Source organism: Gopherus evgoodei, chromosome 1, assembly GCF_007399415.2.
Source record: "Gopherus evgoodei ecotype Sinaloan lineage chromosome 1, rGopEvg1_v1.p, whole genome shotgun sequence".
NCBI classification, from domain to species: Eukaryota; Metazoa; Chordata; order Testudines; family Testudinidae; genus Gopherus; species Gopherus evgoodei.
In genome coordinates this window covers 227,125,235-227,141,255 of record NC_044322.1, presented here as the reverse complement: position 1 = coordinate 227,141,255, position 16,021 = coordinate 227,125,235, and the positions used below count along the sequence as shown (strand labels likewise).

The 16,021-nt window shown below is 41.9% G+C and overlaps 1 protein-coding gene across 4 annotated transcripts in view; it reads left to right on the top strand.

The window, feature by feature from the left end:
• Positions 1 to 14,587, top strand: part of CRACR2A (calcium release activated channel regulator 2A) — a 93,568-nt gene extending 78,981 nt beyond the window's left edge. For 2 of the 4 annotated variants that reach the window (XM_030538535.1, XM_030538544.1), the window contains exons 13-18: positions 132 to 264; positions 1,708 to 1,789; positions 3,575 to 3,689; positions 6,223 to 6,324; positions 11,553 to 11,629; positions 12,944 to 14,587. In XM_030538535.1, coding sequence (XP_030394395.1) covers positions 132 to 264; positions 1,708 to 1,789; positions 3,575 to 3,689; positions 6,223 to 6,324; positions 11,553 to 11,629; positions 12,944 to 13,034 — 600 coding nt within the window. In that variant the 3' untranslated portion in view covers positions 13,035 to 14,587. Of the gene's footprint in view, positions 1 to 131; positions 265 to 1,707; positions 1,790 to 2,868; positions 3,040 to 3,574; positions 3,690 to 6,222; positions 6,325 to 11,552; positions 11,630 to 12,943 lie in introns of those variants that run through there. The other 2 variants (XM_030538564.1, XM_030538553.1) reach the window with 2 other exon arrangements.
• The last annotated feature ends 1,434 nt before the right edge of the window (positions 14,588 to 16,021 follow it).

Sequence of the window (16,021 nt, the reverse complement as noted above, 5' to 3'; positions counted from 1 at the left end):
CCAAGAAGGAAGGATACAGCCTCAATTTTTTCCTCTTTGCAGGTCATCTTTAAGTCTTTACAAATTGGAAAGGGCAACAGAGTTCAAAGTTAGAGTTTAAATTGTCAACTAACTTTTGTGCTTGTTTGAAGGAGGAGAGAATATACTCTGCCCCTGATCGCTTATTCAAGATTGTTTTTGTGGGCAATTCAAGTGTGGGAAAGACTTCATTTTTGAGGCGATTCTGTGAAGGCCATTTTTCCCCAGACACATCTGCTACCGTAGGTAAGTTTAAGAAACATTATGATGATGATTACAGTAGTACCTAGAGGTTCCAACCAAGGCTGTGGCCCTGTTGTGCTAGATACTGTACAAATACATAGTGAGAGAAAGTCCTTGTCCCAAAGAGGAGAAGCAAAGGGACAGAGAAGTGATGGATTACCTGAGGTCACAGAGCAGATTAGTGGCAGAACTGAAATTAGAACCCAGTGATGAAATCCTTGGCTCACTGAAGCCATTGGCAAAATTCCCATTGATTTCAGTGGAGCCAGGATTTTTCCTCGGGTCTCCTAGCTTCTCGTCTAGTAACCGAGGCACTAGATCACACTGCATCCCAAAAGATTAATAAGATTTAGCAAATGTCAAATGTCCTTATGACCATCACTGAAATCATAATTGCCTAATTTTCCAGGGAAAAAAGCTTTGTATAGCACAAAAGAGAAAAATGTTAGCGATAAATTTACAAAGCTGGGTGCTTAACTGGAGCCAAGATAGCTTGTGCTCGTAACCGTTGCACTTACAAGTCAGACCTTCAGACTATATGCATAATTTCCTGGGGCTTCTAGAAGGAAGGCACCGATGTTGGGAGCTGCAGCTTAGATGGCAAGTTTTTAAATATAATCTCTAACGCACAACAGTAACTCGTTATCTGTGTGAGTCATACCAGGAAGTGGGTTATTTGGCTGGCCTGCAAATACAGATAAGCCAAAAGTAACATTATAAAAATAAGAACTGCTGATAAGACTGATAGAGCAGACTGTGCAGAACAGCTGGTCATTCAAAACCTTGACAAACCCAGATGCAACTCAAACCCACTTCCATGAAACTAGATTTTGGTAGTGGAAACATCCTCTACAGTCCATCTGAATGTTCTGATTACTTGCTGAAGGCATTAGGACCAGATCCATTAAACTCAGTAGCAACACTCCCATTGACATCAGTCTAGCAGGAGCAAATCTTAGAAGCATGTTGCAGAAGGGGGCAGTGTAATCTAATGGTTAGAGCAAGTATCATTATAAATATCCAAAAAGTGTATAAACCAAAGCTAGGGAGAACTTATTTGAGCATACTAGGCAATATTTTCAAAAGTGCCTATATGGCTTAGCAGCCTAAATCACCTTGACTTTCAATGGGACTTAGGATCCTAAATCACTTGGGCTCTTTTGAAAATTTTACTCATCCTGACTTTTTGTGAATTAAATTAATTTAACACATTTACATTTAATATGTTTATGTTATTGCTTTAAAACTATGGCAAATAAAAGCTTCTGCCTATTCTTATTATCAACCTGTTGTTAAGGGTCAGAATCTATTGCATGCCTTTTGAACCAAAGAACACAGGTTAGCAATATTTGTGGCTTGTTTGAACATGACACTATTATCTTAAACTACCATGAACCTGATCAGACCATCAGAATGAACCTAAGACAACTTGTGCTGTGTTTATAGGTATAGATTACAGTGTGAAAACAGTGACAGTGGATAACAGCCAGGTAGCCCTGCAGCTCTGGGACACTGCTGGGCAGGAACGGTGAGAAAATGTCTTAACTTTCTACTCTCCTACTCTGTGCATTTAGAAAAGTGCAGCCTTTGGGCTCAATCCTGCTCCCCAGAAGTGGGGAGAAATGGGCGTATTCTCATTTAGTTCAATGAAAGTGAGAGCAGGCCTTTGATCCTTTCCCAGAAGGATCAATATTGGTTAACAGGGTGGGGTGTTTCAGGCAAACCCTGCCAGCCTGTTGTAGAGACTCTTAAAAAAATAGTCCCATAAGCTGCTATTAAGGAGTGGAGCTGGTTGAAAATGTTCTGTCAGAAAGGTTTTTTCAACAGAAAATTACTTTTTAACAAAAAGGAAATATTCACACACAAAATACCTGTTTCCATTTAAATGTTTCATGTTTTCATTGAAAGACAAAAAAAGAAAAATGAAAAACATTAATTTTGTCTGGAAAAAAAATTGCAGTTTTCAGTTGCTGAAAATTGAAATGTTGGGTTTTTTTTTCAATTGAAGCCTGAAAAATTTTTCACATAGAGGAGTGAGGAATTCCTGAAATGACGCACAAGGTGAGGTTCGGAGGACGCAAGGCAGGGGTCAGAGCATACGTGCGACCATTGGTAGTACAAGAACAGAAAGACAAGGGAAAGGGTCAGCAGCAGGATTTTTCAAAACGCTTACTGCACATTTTTGTTTACTTGATCTTTTAGTCACTAACATTGTGCGTTCCATACATGGGATTGCCACTAAAGGAGAAAAAGAATGAACTTTATAGGAGCAGATAAAAAGGGGACTGATAAATCCAGAAAGCACTAGATTTATTCCCTCGCCGTATTTCACTGTATAGCTCAATTTTCCCTTCAGATCTACACTGCACTCTATTACAAATTTTGCACTCATCTAGTGCATGGGATTGCCAGCGATAACAATGGAGGTTTCATGTGTAAAATAAGTAGGAAGAAAATCCACTCTGCTCGTCAGAGAGCAGAAATGTGTCCTCTGAATGTAAATTCATATGTAAGGGTATGTCTACACTACCCGCCGGATCGGAGGGTAGCAATCAGTTTATCGGGGATCGATATATCACATCTAGAATGTGCTCCCATCGACTCTAGAACTCCACCAGGGCGAGCGGCGGTAGCGGAGTCGACAGGGGGAGCTGCGGCCGTCAATCCAGCGCCCTGAGGACGGGAGGTAGGTCGAAATAAGATACTTCGACTTCATCTACACTATTCCCGTAGTTGAAGTTGCATTTCTTAGATCGACCCCACACACTAGTGTAGACCAGGCCTAAGCTAAGTAAATGAAGCTTTGGTCCTCCAGCTCTTACTCATGTGAATAAACCTTAGTATGACAACATGGTGAGCTCTTTTTCCATCTCTGCCATTGACTTGCCACTTATACCTACCTATGCCTCCATTTACTGTGCATCTGTATATGAGTGTAATAAGCTTAACCACTTTTGTAAATTACTGTAAGATCTAGAGATGAAAAGAGCTATCAACGTACTGTTGTTACAGCTCATGTGTGTAATCCCATTGACTTCGATAGGACTACTTGAGTGAGTGGGAATTACACATGTGAATAAGGGATGCAGAACTAGGCCCTGATTTAAGAAGGTATTTGGCTCCACATGCCCATATCTGTGGCCCAAACTGAGCTCAAACGAATACAAATGTTCTATCTACATCCCTGTGTATAAATCTTCAATGCTGCAGGACTGAAGGGTTGGTGTGCAGCTTCTGACTACTATGCTGTAATCATATTGTTACATTGCTACTGCTCTATGGCAAAGGGCTATAAACAGATTCTTGTTTGCAGGTACCGCAGTATTACCAAGCAGTTTTTCAGAAAAGCTGATGGTGTCATTGTGATGTATGATTTAACAGCAAAAGACACATTCACAGCTGTCAAACAATGGCTGGTGAGCATTGAGGTAAGAGGATGTAGCTTTCAATCTAAACTACTCTGGCCACATGCTCTAGCTTCTTGAGGCATTCCCTCCAGGTGGGGGTTACAGGCAGGTCAAAAAGGAGGAAGTAAGGTCCTACCACTTCTTGTGCTGTAGCAATTACTCTGCTATATATAGGACTTTAGTGGACAGAGCCACCAAGCCAGCTTTTTACAGAAGCCCTACTTCCATTTTATAGGAAAACAATAGTCATTCTAAAATTGCAAGGAGTATCTCTCTTCAGTGGCCACCATTGATTGGATGTATGTCCATCTTTCCTGGTTTAATCTGAGGGAAAGAATTCCCAGCATGCACTCCTCTGCTTCCCATATCAGTATACATTGATCATTGTCATTGGAGTTGAAAGATGCTTCAGTGCAGTGATGTAATTCATAAGAAACAGTTTTGCAACGGCTACATCTTTAAGTTAGGAGATTTTAAATAGGTTGCTCATGTAAATCAACGGTATCCACTCACTGTACATGCTGTAAAGCTGGTTTATTTTATAGGATTCAGCTTCCTGAAAAAAATTCTGTGGAACATCTTGTTTTTCTCCCCCTGCTCACACCCAGTCATAGCCCCTGCCCCGGTGAGCTTTTTGCGACTTAAAAATGCTATTGTCTATTCAGATCTTCTGGCAGTAAGCACAGTTTGCTAACATGTGAAACACTGTATCTGTACTTTGGAGTTAGGCCCCAGGGCCAGATTAACTCTCCTGTGGGCCCAGGGCTATTAGATTTTATGGGCCACTGTATACAAGTCTTTTTCCTAATTTAAAACAAAATGATCACAATTATGGCATCAAGGCTATTAACGCTATACTAAACTTGCCTTTTAATTAACATAAAGCCACTCTGTGGTTACATTAAGAATATAGTTAAGTTAATTCAAAATAGCTTGCTTCTTACCTTAAAACAGCTGTTATATGAATTTCTTCTGGGAGGGATTTTGGGTGCAGAAGGGGGCTTCAGGCTGGGGCAGAGTGTTGGGATGCAAGAGAGGGTGAGGGGTACGGGCTTTGGGAGTGATTTTGGTGCAGGAGGGGATTCTGACCTGAGGCAAGAGATTGGGGTGCAGAAGAGGGCGCGGGGTGCAGAAGAGGGGGCGAGATGCAGGCTCGGGCAAGGATGGGCTTACCACAGGCAGCTCCCAGCCAGTAGCACAGCAGGGCTCAGGCAGGCTGCTGGTCTGCCTGTGATAGCCCCATGCCGCTCCCAGAAGCGGCTGGCTGTTGGCAGATCTGTGTCCCCTGGGAGAAGAGGGACAGCATGTTTCCATGTGCTGCCCGCACCTGCCGCCCCTGCAGCTCCCATTGGTTGGTTCCTGGCCAATGAGAGCTGCAGGCATGGTGCTGGGGGCAGGGGCAGCACACGGAGCCTCTTTGCCTCCCACCAGGGGCCACAGAGACATGCCAGCAGCCAGCCACTTCTGGGAGCAGCGTGGGGCCATGGCATGCAGGCTGCCTGCCTGAGCCCTGCTGTGCCACTGGACTTTTAGGGGCCCGGAGATCACAACTGACTGGAAGAGGCTTCAGGATCGACGACTGGTTGGGGACCACTGAATTGTATATAAATAGGGATTTATTTTTGCGGGGCCCCCTCTTAGCCTGAGGGTCTACACTGCAGCCCTAAAGCCCCTGCATTAATCTGACCTTATTAGGCCCCAATTGTTCAAATACTTACCACTGTCAGTAGCCCTGACCACTGTCAGTAGCTGCATTGAAGTAAACTCAGTATTAAGTATTTGCAAGATCAGGCCCTTATTTAACATGTTTTCTGAACAATTCAACATTTATAACAATTCAGCACTTTAAAAAATAGCTTTAGAAGAGAATTTTAGTTTTGATAAGGAAACATGGTTTTCTTTTCAATTTCAATATTTTACATATTTGATTCATCTTGAATGACTAATTTTGGGAGATGTTAACTAGCACTGAGTTCAAGACATATGGCCAAATCCATTGTCTTTAACTCAGGTAATGTGCATACTTAATCTCTGGTGTACTTCTGGTAATATACTCATTCTGATAGTGTTTTACTTGGTAACATATATTACCACTTTTCAGAATTACATTTGATCAAATATATTATCTCCATTTACATTATGTATTTTGATTGGTGTGATTGGATCCAAATGAGTTGTTTTCATGCCTATCTAATTGGAAGAGTAGAGTCAGATACCTGTGGTTTTATGTAGCATAGTATTTTTCTCTCTTTTTCTTTTTTTTAATTGTTTACGTCTGAATGATTTCTGAGCTGTTCTGTTATTCAAGGAATGTCAGGGATGGTAATGCATTTCTAGCACAGAATATCTCCTTTATTCCTTTTATCCAATTCTGATGCCTGGTATAGTTCTTCATAAAATAATACTTTACTTGCCTGATTCATCTTCAGTATTTTCATTTTCATGTTGGCACCTGGTGGGTCTTGGCTCTGCTTCATCTGTAATCATTTAAAAAAATATTTTAATGATGTTGACATATTGTGTGCAGTATGGTGTTGTGTTCTTTGCTCTGCAGGAGGCAACTGGAGAGAACATACCTGTCCTTTTGCTGGGTAATAAAACCGACAATGAAAAAGAACGAGAAGTCCCTCGTGGACTAGGAGAACATCTAGCCAAGGTACAGTATGGAGAAGGGAATCGGTAATAAAACTAAAAGATGAAAGTGTTTAATGGATGTTAGTTTATATCTAGAAACTCAGAAATACAAGTTGTTATTTTTAAGAGGGCAATTGCTTTTAGAAGGGGAAAAAAACTTTAATACTTATTAGTCGATCTTGGTGAATCATTTCTAATGAGTAATTATTTGATTAATTTTGTCTCTTAGTGAACTACCTGAAAAATGTCCTGCATTTGTTATTATTTGTAATTGTTCGTCAAATTATTTATCAGAACAACTTACAGCCTGTGGTTTTCCTATGAATTGTAACTACTGATAATTATTAATGGGTGGTTGGTCACCTAAATCATACGGTGGTGTTTCTGATCCATGACTGGATGATGAACTTTTAAACAGGAGAATAATGAATGATGAACACCGAAGAGTGAACGATGGTATATCTCCTTAGGGATTCTCTTTTTTCCCCCTCATTGCATAAGCAATTTCTTAATAAATTGTTTTGTGGACACCTCCCTCCATTTACAATCCCATCATTTCCCTGTGACATCTACAGCAGTTACTTCCATGGAAAGTCATGTCAGAAAATTATGTATTTTTAGCTTCTTTTACTGTGATTTAGTAGCTGGAAACAACAACAAGAAGCAGCTCTCTGTGGAGTACTCACAAGTGTTCTTCAAACCACCCGTGATCCATGAGCCATAGTTTGAGAACCAGTGGACTTAGGATGACCAGATGTCCCAATTTTATAGGGACAGTCCCAATATTCAGGGCTTTTTCTTATAGAGGCACCTATTGCCTCCCATCCCTGTCCCAATTTTTCATACTTCCTATCTGGGCACCCTAAATGGACTAGCAAATAACAAAAGCACTTGCTTACACACAGAAATTATTTTTGCATTCAGATGTGTAGTGAATATGAATTCATATAAATAATACCTGCAAAAGATTCATCTACATAGAAATCAGCTGTCCAAATCTTCATGAGAAAAATGAATTAAAAGGAGCAGAAATATGACTGAATCAAATCAGATATCGGATTTCATGAATGTGTCTGCAAATACATTTTCCCATTATTCATTACTTATTGGTAATGGATTTACTAGTTTGTCCAAAATGCAATGAAGTCAATGGAATTATTCTGTATTTGCACCAATATGACAAAGCAATATTTGGACCTGTGAATATAATTTAAAGAGTTGGGGCTATATGCTACTTTTGACCTATACACAGACTGATAATAATACATTGCCATATATAGGTCTTGTGTTGTTATATGGCTTTTATTTTGTGTTTATAAGATGAAGAAGGGTGCTTTCTTATTTAGGGCCTGATCTTACTCCTATTGTAGTGAGTTACAAAATTCCCATTGACTTCAATTCCCATGTTATCAGCCCCTTACTCAGGACCTAAAAGGTTCTGTATTTAGCAAATCGGTTTGGTTTTTGTGTAAGAATCCAAATGCAGGTATAATTTCAGGCCCTGCAGATTACTTTCTAGGAAAAACTCCAAGGTATTATTACTGTAGCCTTATGCAAAAAGCAAGTGACACATGAAAGGTAAATGGAGGGAGTAGGTGGCTATTTGTCATTTAGCTCTTTTTAAAAATGGGCAACTAGTAAAGTGAAGATGAATCACGCTGAGATGCAGAACTTGCAGCCCACTCGGTCATTAGCTGTAACATGGCATGTAAGGAAATAAAATGCTTTACAAAAGTAACGTAGAACAATGTCAAATGAAAAATGATAACATTCAAATGAATGAATACTCATTAGAACACATTGCTTGATGGAGCAAAAGTAAGGAGTGATCAGTGACAATTTGTCATCTGACAAGCTGCAGAGATTTAATTAAATTATAGCAATTTGCCTGTTGAGCTTATAATAATTTATTTCAATGGATATTAATTACTGTTAAATGGCAATGTAATTCCTAGGAAACCACATATGACATCTCCATTAACGAATCCACTTGAGTAGCTTACTTACATGAATTACTCCTTGGGCACTCAGACTGCACTGGGTCAGATCCTCATCTGGTGTAAATCTGCCCAGCTTCATTAACATCAAAGGAGCTAGGCCTATTTATACCAGCAGAGGATCTGCCTCATTGTCAGTAGGTTTTCAAGAACGTTGGTGGATCACATTTAAAGTACTGTGGGTCACGTAGTGCAGCTCTCATTGCTTCATGAAACTTTGGTAGTTAGCAGCATGGAGTCTTACTAGCTAGATAATGTGGTGTAGAAATCAGCCAGTCTTCCTGGAGATTCCCGCTGGAGGACAGCCTTCCTGCAACCCCTCTAGCATGCCTAAGGATGCCTAACATTGCAATGTTGGCACACCAAAGGAAGTCCTATCAAATCCTCATCACTTGAAAGGATTGGAGGATGCAGTACGATACCTCAGGGAATGGATAAAGGGAGATAGCATGTCCAACAAGGATAGGGAAGGCCCTGGTGGGAATGATGCGGGGAGGGCAGCTAGACCTTGAGAAAGCTTAATCAGCAACATGAAAGAACAAGCACCCCAACATTAATCAACGCCGTCTGATATGCAGACGTAGCGTTGCAGAATGGGAGCAATAGCCTCAAAGCAAAAGTACTCATGTTTAATATAAATCTGATAGTGTCCAAAATGTGCTCTCTAAGAAGGTAGTAGAGTTACTGTCCCAGATCAGAGCAACTGCACCTGTATTCCTCCTCCATGGGCTCTCACACTCAGGCTTCCAGCCATCCCCTCTCTTAGCCACAGATAAGTCTCACTAACTCCTGGCTGGGGTTTTTTCAGACTGCTTAGTTCCCTGCCTACACTGAGATATGCTCAGCAAGCCAGACTGCTTAAAAGGCCACTGTCTGCACTTTGCTCTCTCTTCAGAGGCTATGAAGATTTGTAATTGCTGCCAGTTACAAGTCACCACACAGTTCTTTCTAAGCAAGCACTTTTAGTCATAAGGTGAACACATTAAGAACATAAGAACAGCCATACTGTGTGAGATCAGTGATGCTTCTAGCCCAGCATCCTGTCTCTGACAGAAGCAGATACCACAGCTTCAGTGGGATGCACAGATCAGGGCAATTTGGAGAGATCCACCCCTGGTTTCCCCTCCTGACATCTAGTAGTCAGAGTTTTAGGGTCACCCCAAGCATGAAGATACATTCATGACCATCTTGTCTAATAGCCATGGATAGACTTAACCTCCATGAACTTCTCCAATCCTTTTTTGAACCCATTTATACTTTTGGCCATCACAACATCCTGTGGCAATGAGTTCCACAGGTTGATTATCTGTTGTGTGGAAAAAGTAATTCCTCTTGTTTGCATTAAACCTGCTGCCTATTAATTTCATGAGGTGGCCCTGGGTTTTAGTATTGTGGGAAAGGGTAAAGAACACTTCTCTATTAACTGTTTGTTTGTTTGTTTGTTTGTTTGTTTGTTTGTTTGTTTGTTTGTTTGTTTGTTTGTTTGTTTGTTTGTTGCATAACCAGAGGCAAAGGGGGTGGGGAATTGCATTCACTTCCCCCTAGATATTTCCCAGGAAATTCATTTCACATGTATTGTCCCATAAATCCATTCTTGTCTGACACATTGTTCAATATAGGCCTTTGACCACCCCAGCCCACAATAAACCTAAATCTTTCCTTTAGTATAATGAACCCCAAACATATGTGAACTCAATTCAGTAGGCTGTCCCAGGGACATTGCAGGAAATTGCCATATCTGTCACAACTACTATCAGCAAAATAGAGAAAAGACAAGTTCATTTGCCTTTTCTAGTAGATTTACAAAGAAATTTCCATTCAGTGAGTTTCACTGTGGCATGATCTCCTAATCAGTAAACAGTTCAGACAAACAAGGTTTTGCTGCCTTCGTTACTTCAGGAGGCTATTCCACAATTAGACTTACAGGACAGTAACCACCAAAATCACTCCTCTTCTCTCCTTGTTTGTTGATTTGTTTTTTCCCCATTCTTTAGGTGCCTCCTCATTTGTCCATGATTTTTCAAAAATAATTGTCAGTGGCACGATACGTTCATTAGCCAATTCCCTTGATAGTGTAGGATGCGTCTCAGATGGTTAATTAGACATAACTTACCTTCTGCTACTGAGGGTTTCCACTGTACATTCTGTCAGTGAATTTTCCCTTCAAAGTTCAAAGGCATGGCTCCTTCTGTTGCAGGACTGACTGTGTCATCAATCATCAGAGGGGTAGCCGTGTTAGTCTGGATCTGTAAAAGCAGCAAAGAGTCCTGTGGCACCTCATAGACTAACAAACGTTTTCGAGCATGAGCTTTCGTGGGTGAATACCCACTTCGTTGGATGTGTCATCAAGAGCAGGATCTGTTTGTCAAAGTGATGAAGATGAATGATTAGCATCAGTTAGGTGTAACTCATTATCTCACATTAAGGATTTGCTCTGCCACATGGCATTTGCTGAGAAATCAGTTCTGATTCATGTCAGTATCACGTGTGTGATTTCTCCTCATACAAGATGCTGATGTGCTGTAGAAGAGCAAGGGAAGGCCAGTGCCACTCACAGTCAGGCTCATGTGCATCATCCACATGCTGGCTAGATTTTCTTTTACAGGTCTAAATGCATTCTTATATAGAAGAACAAAGGGTGTTGCTCTGAGCTTATAATAGATGTCAAATTTGTATTTGTGTGACTGTTAAGCTATTTAACCGGGAAATTTCAACAACTGTCCCTAGATAAGCTAGAAATAGCCTCAGTGCATGTGTGTGTTTGTATGTGTATGTATAGTCATCATAACACTTATTCAGCACGTTAATAGTCCAAACTTTTACATGCTTTTCGGCTATCAAAAATACAAATTTAAACCAATATTACTAATCCATCTATCTTTCTTTCTTATCAGGCCTCTCTAGGTGCAGTATAATAAATTAAAATCATGACATTCATCAAAATGTAGAAAATAAAACAGTGAAAAAATACACCTCTAAAGTAGACGGGCTCAAAGAAAACCACTGCATAAACTTCAAAGGACTCCATGTTTGACAAGAAATGGATGTTGGTTGTGTTGTTGTTCTGGTGACATCTTTATTTATTGTCTAAGGTTTACCCCAGAACACAGGTTCCCAATTTTTCCCATAATCAGAGAGACCCAAATGACCAATGTCTATTCCCTTTTATCTCCCAATATTTCCGTGGTGCCTTGTAAAGCTTGATTGGCACATTATGCAAAGTTGACTGAAATGGTCTCTCTGTCTGATCTAGGATTACAATTTAATTTTCTATGAATGCAGTGCCTGTTCCGGTCATAATACTCAGGAGTCAGTGCTTCACCTAGCTAGGTAAGGAAAACAGCTTTTGCTTTTTTAAAACATGGGCTATTGCAGGGGTAAAAAAATCAAACTAGGTGAAATGAAGGCCAAAAAGGGCTCAAAAAGAAGAAAATTCAATGCAAGAAGATTTGCAAGTGAACTTTATTGACCCCTATCATTGATGACTGAATGGATTCTATTTGCTAAATTAATTGTCTCTGATAAGAACCAAACTTTTGCTGTCTGAATACTGTCTTGTGCCTTTTCCGTTATAGTCAATAGTGCTGATCCTGCAAGAAGCTCCAAGTGGACAGAAGTGCCCACATAGAGCTCCACTGGAGTCAGTGAGGCTCTGCACAGGCAAGAGGGCCCGTCTATGCAGAGTCAGTTGCAAAACAAGGGCTTCTGAGTGGAGGAATGTGGGTAGAGGTGCAACACCAGTGATGGCTCCCAAAGGCAGACTATGGGAGTGCTGGGGAAATGCACACAGCCATGGACATTGCTATGCTCTTCATGGGGTACAGGGTGTGCTTCTACCCCCATGCCAGTTCAGTTCTTCTACCTGGCTGAAAGACTGAGGAGGATATTTTCAAAAGTACCTAAGGGATTCAGGAGCACAAATCCCACTGAAATTAAATGTGACGTGCTCCTAAATCCTATTGGCATTTTTGTAAAGCTCCCCCAATACACTTTGAACAGGAGCGAAACTAATAATGAATGGCAGATATTAGAGGCTGTATTTTCTGACAGGAACCGTCAGGTGAAACTTTGGGGATTTCTTGAACTTTGTGACCAATACCCAGTGGCTGCAAACAATGAATAACACAAATTCCCCAAATAACAGCAATGGACTCTTATATATGGAGATATAGCTATCTCATAGAACTGAAAGGGACCCTGAAAGGTCATTGAGTCTAGCCCCCTGGCTTCACTACCAGGACTAAGTACTGATTTTACCCCACATCCCCCGAAGAGCCCCCCCTCAAAGATTAAACTCATAACCCTGAGTTTAGCAGGCCAATGCTCAAACCACTGAGCTATCCCTCCCACTCAGCTTATGACTTGCTGCTTTGATTCACAAAAATTTTCACAAGTTGCCAATGATAAGCTTTAACTGCAGTTTTCCAAGTAAATGAACAAAATAGATTTTGCAATACAACAGCCTTGATTTTTGTTTTATAAGCTGTGCTCATTTACTCATTAACTCACAAAATTCTGTTGTTTTCAATTAATCTCCCAGTCATCAGTGCAAATTAGCCATGTCCGACTGTAATGGTGTGGATTTTTTTCTTGTAGGTATTATTGCCTTTTTCTGAGAGTAGTTTCTTTTTGCTTCTTTCCTAGGATTTTAAAGGAACAAGAAGATAAAGTGAAAGAAAAGACTGTTCAGCTGCTGCAAGACTCAAAGAAAAAGTCTTGTTGTATCAGACTGTAGAAGACTAGGGTACATTTAGACAACAATCGTACATCTTACATCACACTACAGTGCATCAACACATCTGCCTCATGTTCAAAATACGTCTTATGCTACGTTGTGAATGTAACAGCAGAAAACCTTTAAGAACCTCGTGCACACTCACTTCTCACTCTTTGCAAAGGTGGAGGCCTTAGGATTACTTAGACTGTAAAGACTTCAAGGCAGGGGCCATCTTTCTGTGATGTGTTTCTATATCACTTAGTACCATGGGGCCCTAATCCATGACTATGCTCCTAGATGCTACCGCAATACCAATAGGAAATTGGAATAAGAAATCTACTTAGAACAGGAAGCTAATTCTCATAGGGCCTGATCATAGACACCCTTACTTGAGTAGCCCTTACCTTTTGAGTAGTCCAGTTGGCTTCAGTGGGATCGCTCATAGAAGGTTAGAGTTTGCGGGACTGGATCCCTAATCTTGTAGCCTCAAATCTTGGTTCCATGTTCATCTTCTCTAGTTGTGTCTGGTTTAGGGAAGTGGGGTTAAATTATTATTATTATTTAAATTTTAAGCACAAACAACAAAATGTAAAACTCTGTGTTAAGGTTCTGAGTGTCAATATGCAAGAGTGAAGGAAAAAAATAGTCAGGATTCCCAGAGTAACATTAACTGATCCACACTACACATCTCTAGTATGTTTATTACTAGTGACACTGTTTGCACATGGGTCCTCATCGTGGGCCCATAACTCACGCTGGGGTGCCATTACATGACTCAGTGATTCCTGTGGTTTCCACCAATGCCAGTGCGGGTTTTACAAATGGCCTATACAGCAAGCCATGCTCTCAGATGTCACTGGCAGGTGGCTGTTGTATCAGACTTATGGCTGACACAACTCCTCCCTCTCACAAGGCTCCATCACAGAAGGTTTAGCATAAGAGAGTCCAGGGCCAAAATTTTTGAAGCTGTCTGCCTAAAGTTAAACCAATGTTTTTGGAGAAATTTTCAAAAAGCTTCTCAGGGACTTAGGAGCACAGATCTCGCTAAAATCCAAGGGCATTTGTGTGCCTAAATTCCTTAGGTGCTTTTACAAAAATCCTCACTATGCACCTAAATAAATGCCCTGATTTTCAAAAGTGCTGAGCAGTCAGCAGCTCCCTTTGACTTTAATCAGAGCTGCAAGGGTCACAACACTTGAAGAATCACATCCTGTATGTAGGTGCAGGCTTGCCGACAGCAAGTCTGGGGCTCCGGGAAGAACAGTCAATAGGCCCCCACGCACAAGCTATGCCTGCACAGACACAGTCTGCCTGACATTTGGGCGGTGCTGTGCTTGCACTGACTGGTGCCCAGAGAACTGCCAGCTGTGCTGCTGGGTGTGCTCTTCCGGCACAGCCCCCAGGGCTTTCACATGCCCAACTGGTAGGGTTGCCAACTGTCTAATCGCGCAAACCCAAAGACACTTGCCTCGCCACCTACCCTGCCCTTTCCCTGACGCCATGCCCCTGTCCTGCCCCTTCTCCAAGGCCCCAGCCCTGCTCACTCCATTCCCCCATCCCTCTGTCTCTCACTCTCCCCCACCCTCACTCACTTTCACCAGGCTGAAGCAGGGGGTTGTTGTACAGGAGGGGTGTGGGATGCAGGTTCTGGCAGGAAGTTTGGGTGTAGGAGGCAGTGAGGGGTCAGGCTGTGGGAGGGAGTTTTGGTGCTGAAGGGGAGGAGGGATCAGCTCTGGGAGGGAGTTTGGATATGGAGTGCGGGCTCTGGGCTGGGGCAAGGGGTTCGGGTGCAGGAGGCAGTACAGAGTGCAGTCTCTGGGAGATAGTTTGGGTTTGGGCTCTAGGTTGGGGCAGGGGGTTGGGGGGCAGGTTCTGGGAGGGAGTTTGGGTGCAGGCTCTAGGCTGGGGCAGGGGGTTGGAGTGCAGGAGTGGGGCAGGGGGTTGGTGGTTACTGGGGCGGCTCCTGAAAACAACTGGCACACCCCTCTGGCAGTGGCTCCTAGGCAGGGGAACTAGAGGGTCTCTGCGCACTGCTGCCCACAGGCACCACCCCTGCAGCTCCCATTGGCCACAGTTCCCAGCCAGTGGGAGCTGCAGAGTTGGTGCTCAGGGTGGGGGCAGCAGCATGCAGGGACCCCCCCCCCCGGGGGCTGCAGGGAGGTGCCAGCCACTTCCGGGAGCAGCACAGAATGAGGGCGGGCAGGAAGCCTGGGGGTCCCTAGGCGCTTTTAAATCGCCTGGGCCACTGGGCAATTGGCCCCTTTGCCCCCCACATTGGCAGGCCTGAGTAGGTGCCTAACTTTAAGGACCCATCTTAAAATCTTGGCCTAGAACAACACACTGAATTCATTTTTCCTTTTGGACACCCTGGTGGAATATGAATGAAATGAGCAACTTCAGAGCTGGCCTTCCAGCAAGAATCTGAATAATTCCTGATGGTATTCTTCTGTATTGCACACAGTGGTACTTCTGTGCTTTCAAGAGTTGTTGTAAATATGAATGAGCTTGCACAGAAGAAGCAGAACCTGTCTCAGTTTATTTTGTCAATAGAACAGAAGAAAACTGAAGATTGGTTGCTATAAAAAAAGAAAGATGATTTATACATTATATTTTCAATCCATTTTCTAACTTTCCGAAGTTTGGGTTTTTTTAAACTTGAATAATAAATAGATTTGAAATCAATTTAATTAAAAATAAGAGACTGTGCTTTTATAAAAGACCAAAAGGCTAAACACTAGTTGTATATGTAGCTACTTTATTTTATTTTTTGAATAAAACCTTTAAAGTAATTCAGTATGCTGTTGGAACATGTGTCTCTCAAAAATATTCCTCTAGATGCCAGTCACTGTAGAACAGGAGTTTGCAAACTTTTCCTTAGAGCAACCCCTTTCTCCATACGGTGAACCTACTTTAATACCCTCCCAAATAGCTTTGGTCTAGCCAGGACCTCTCCTTCCATCAAGATGGGACCTAATTCCTATTTAGCACTGTCAGATGGGCAATAT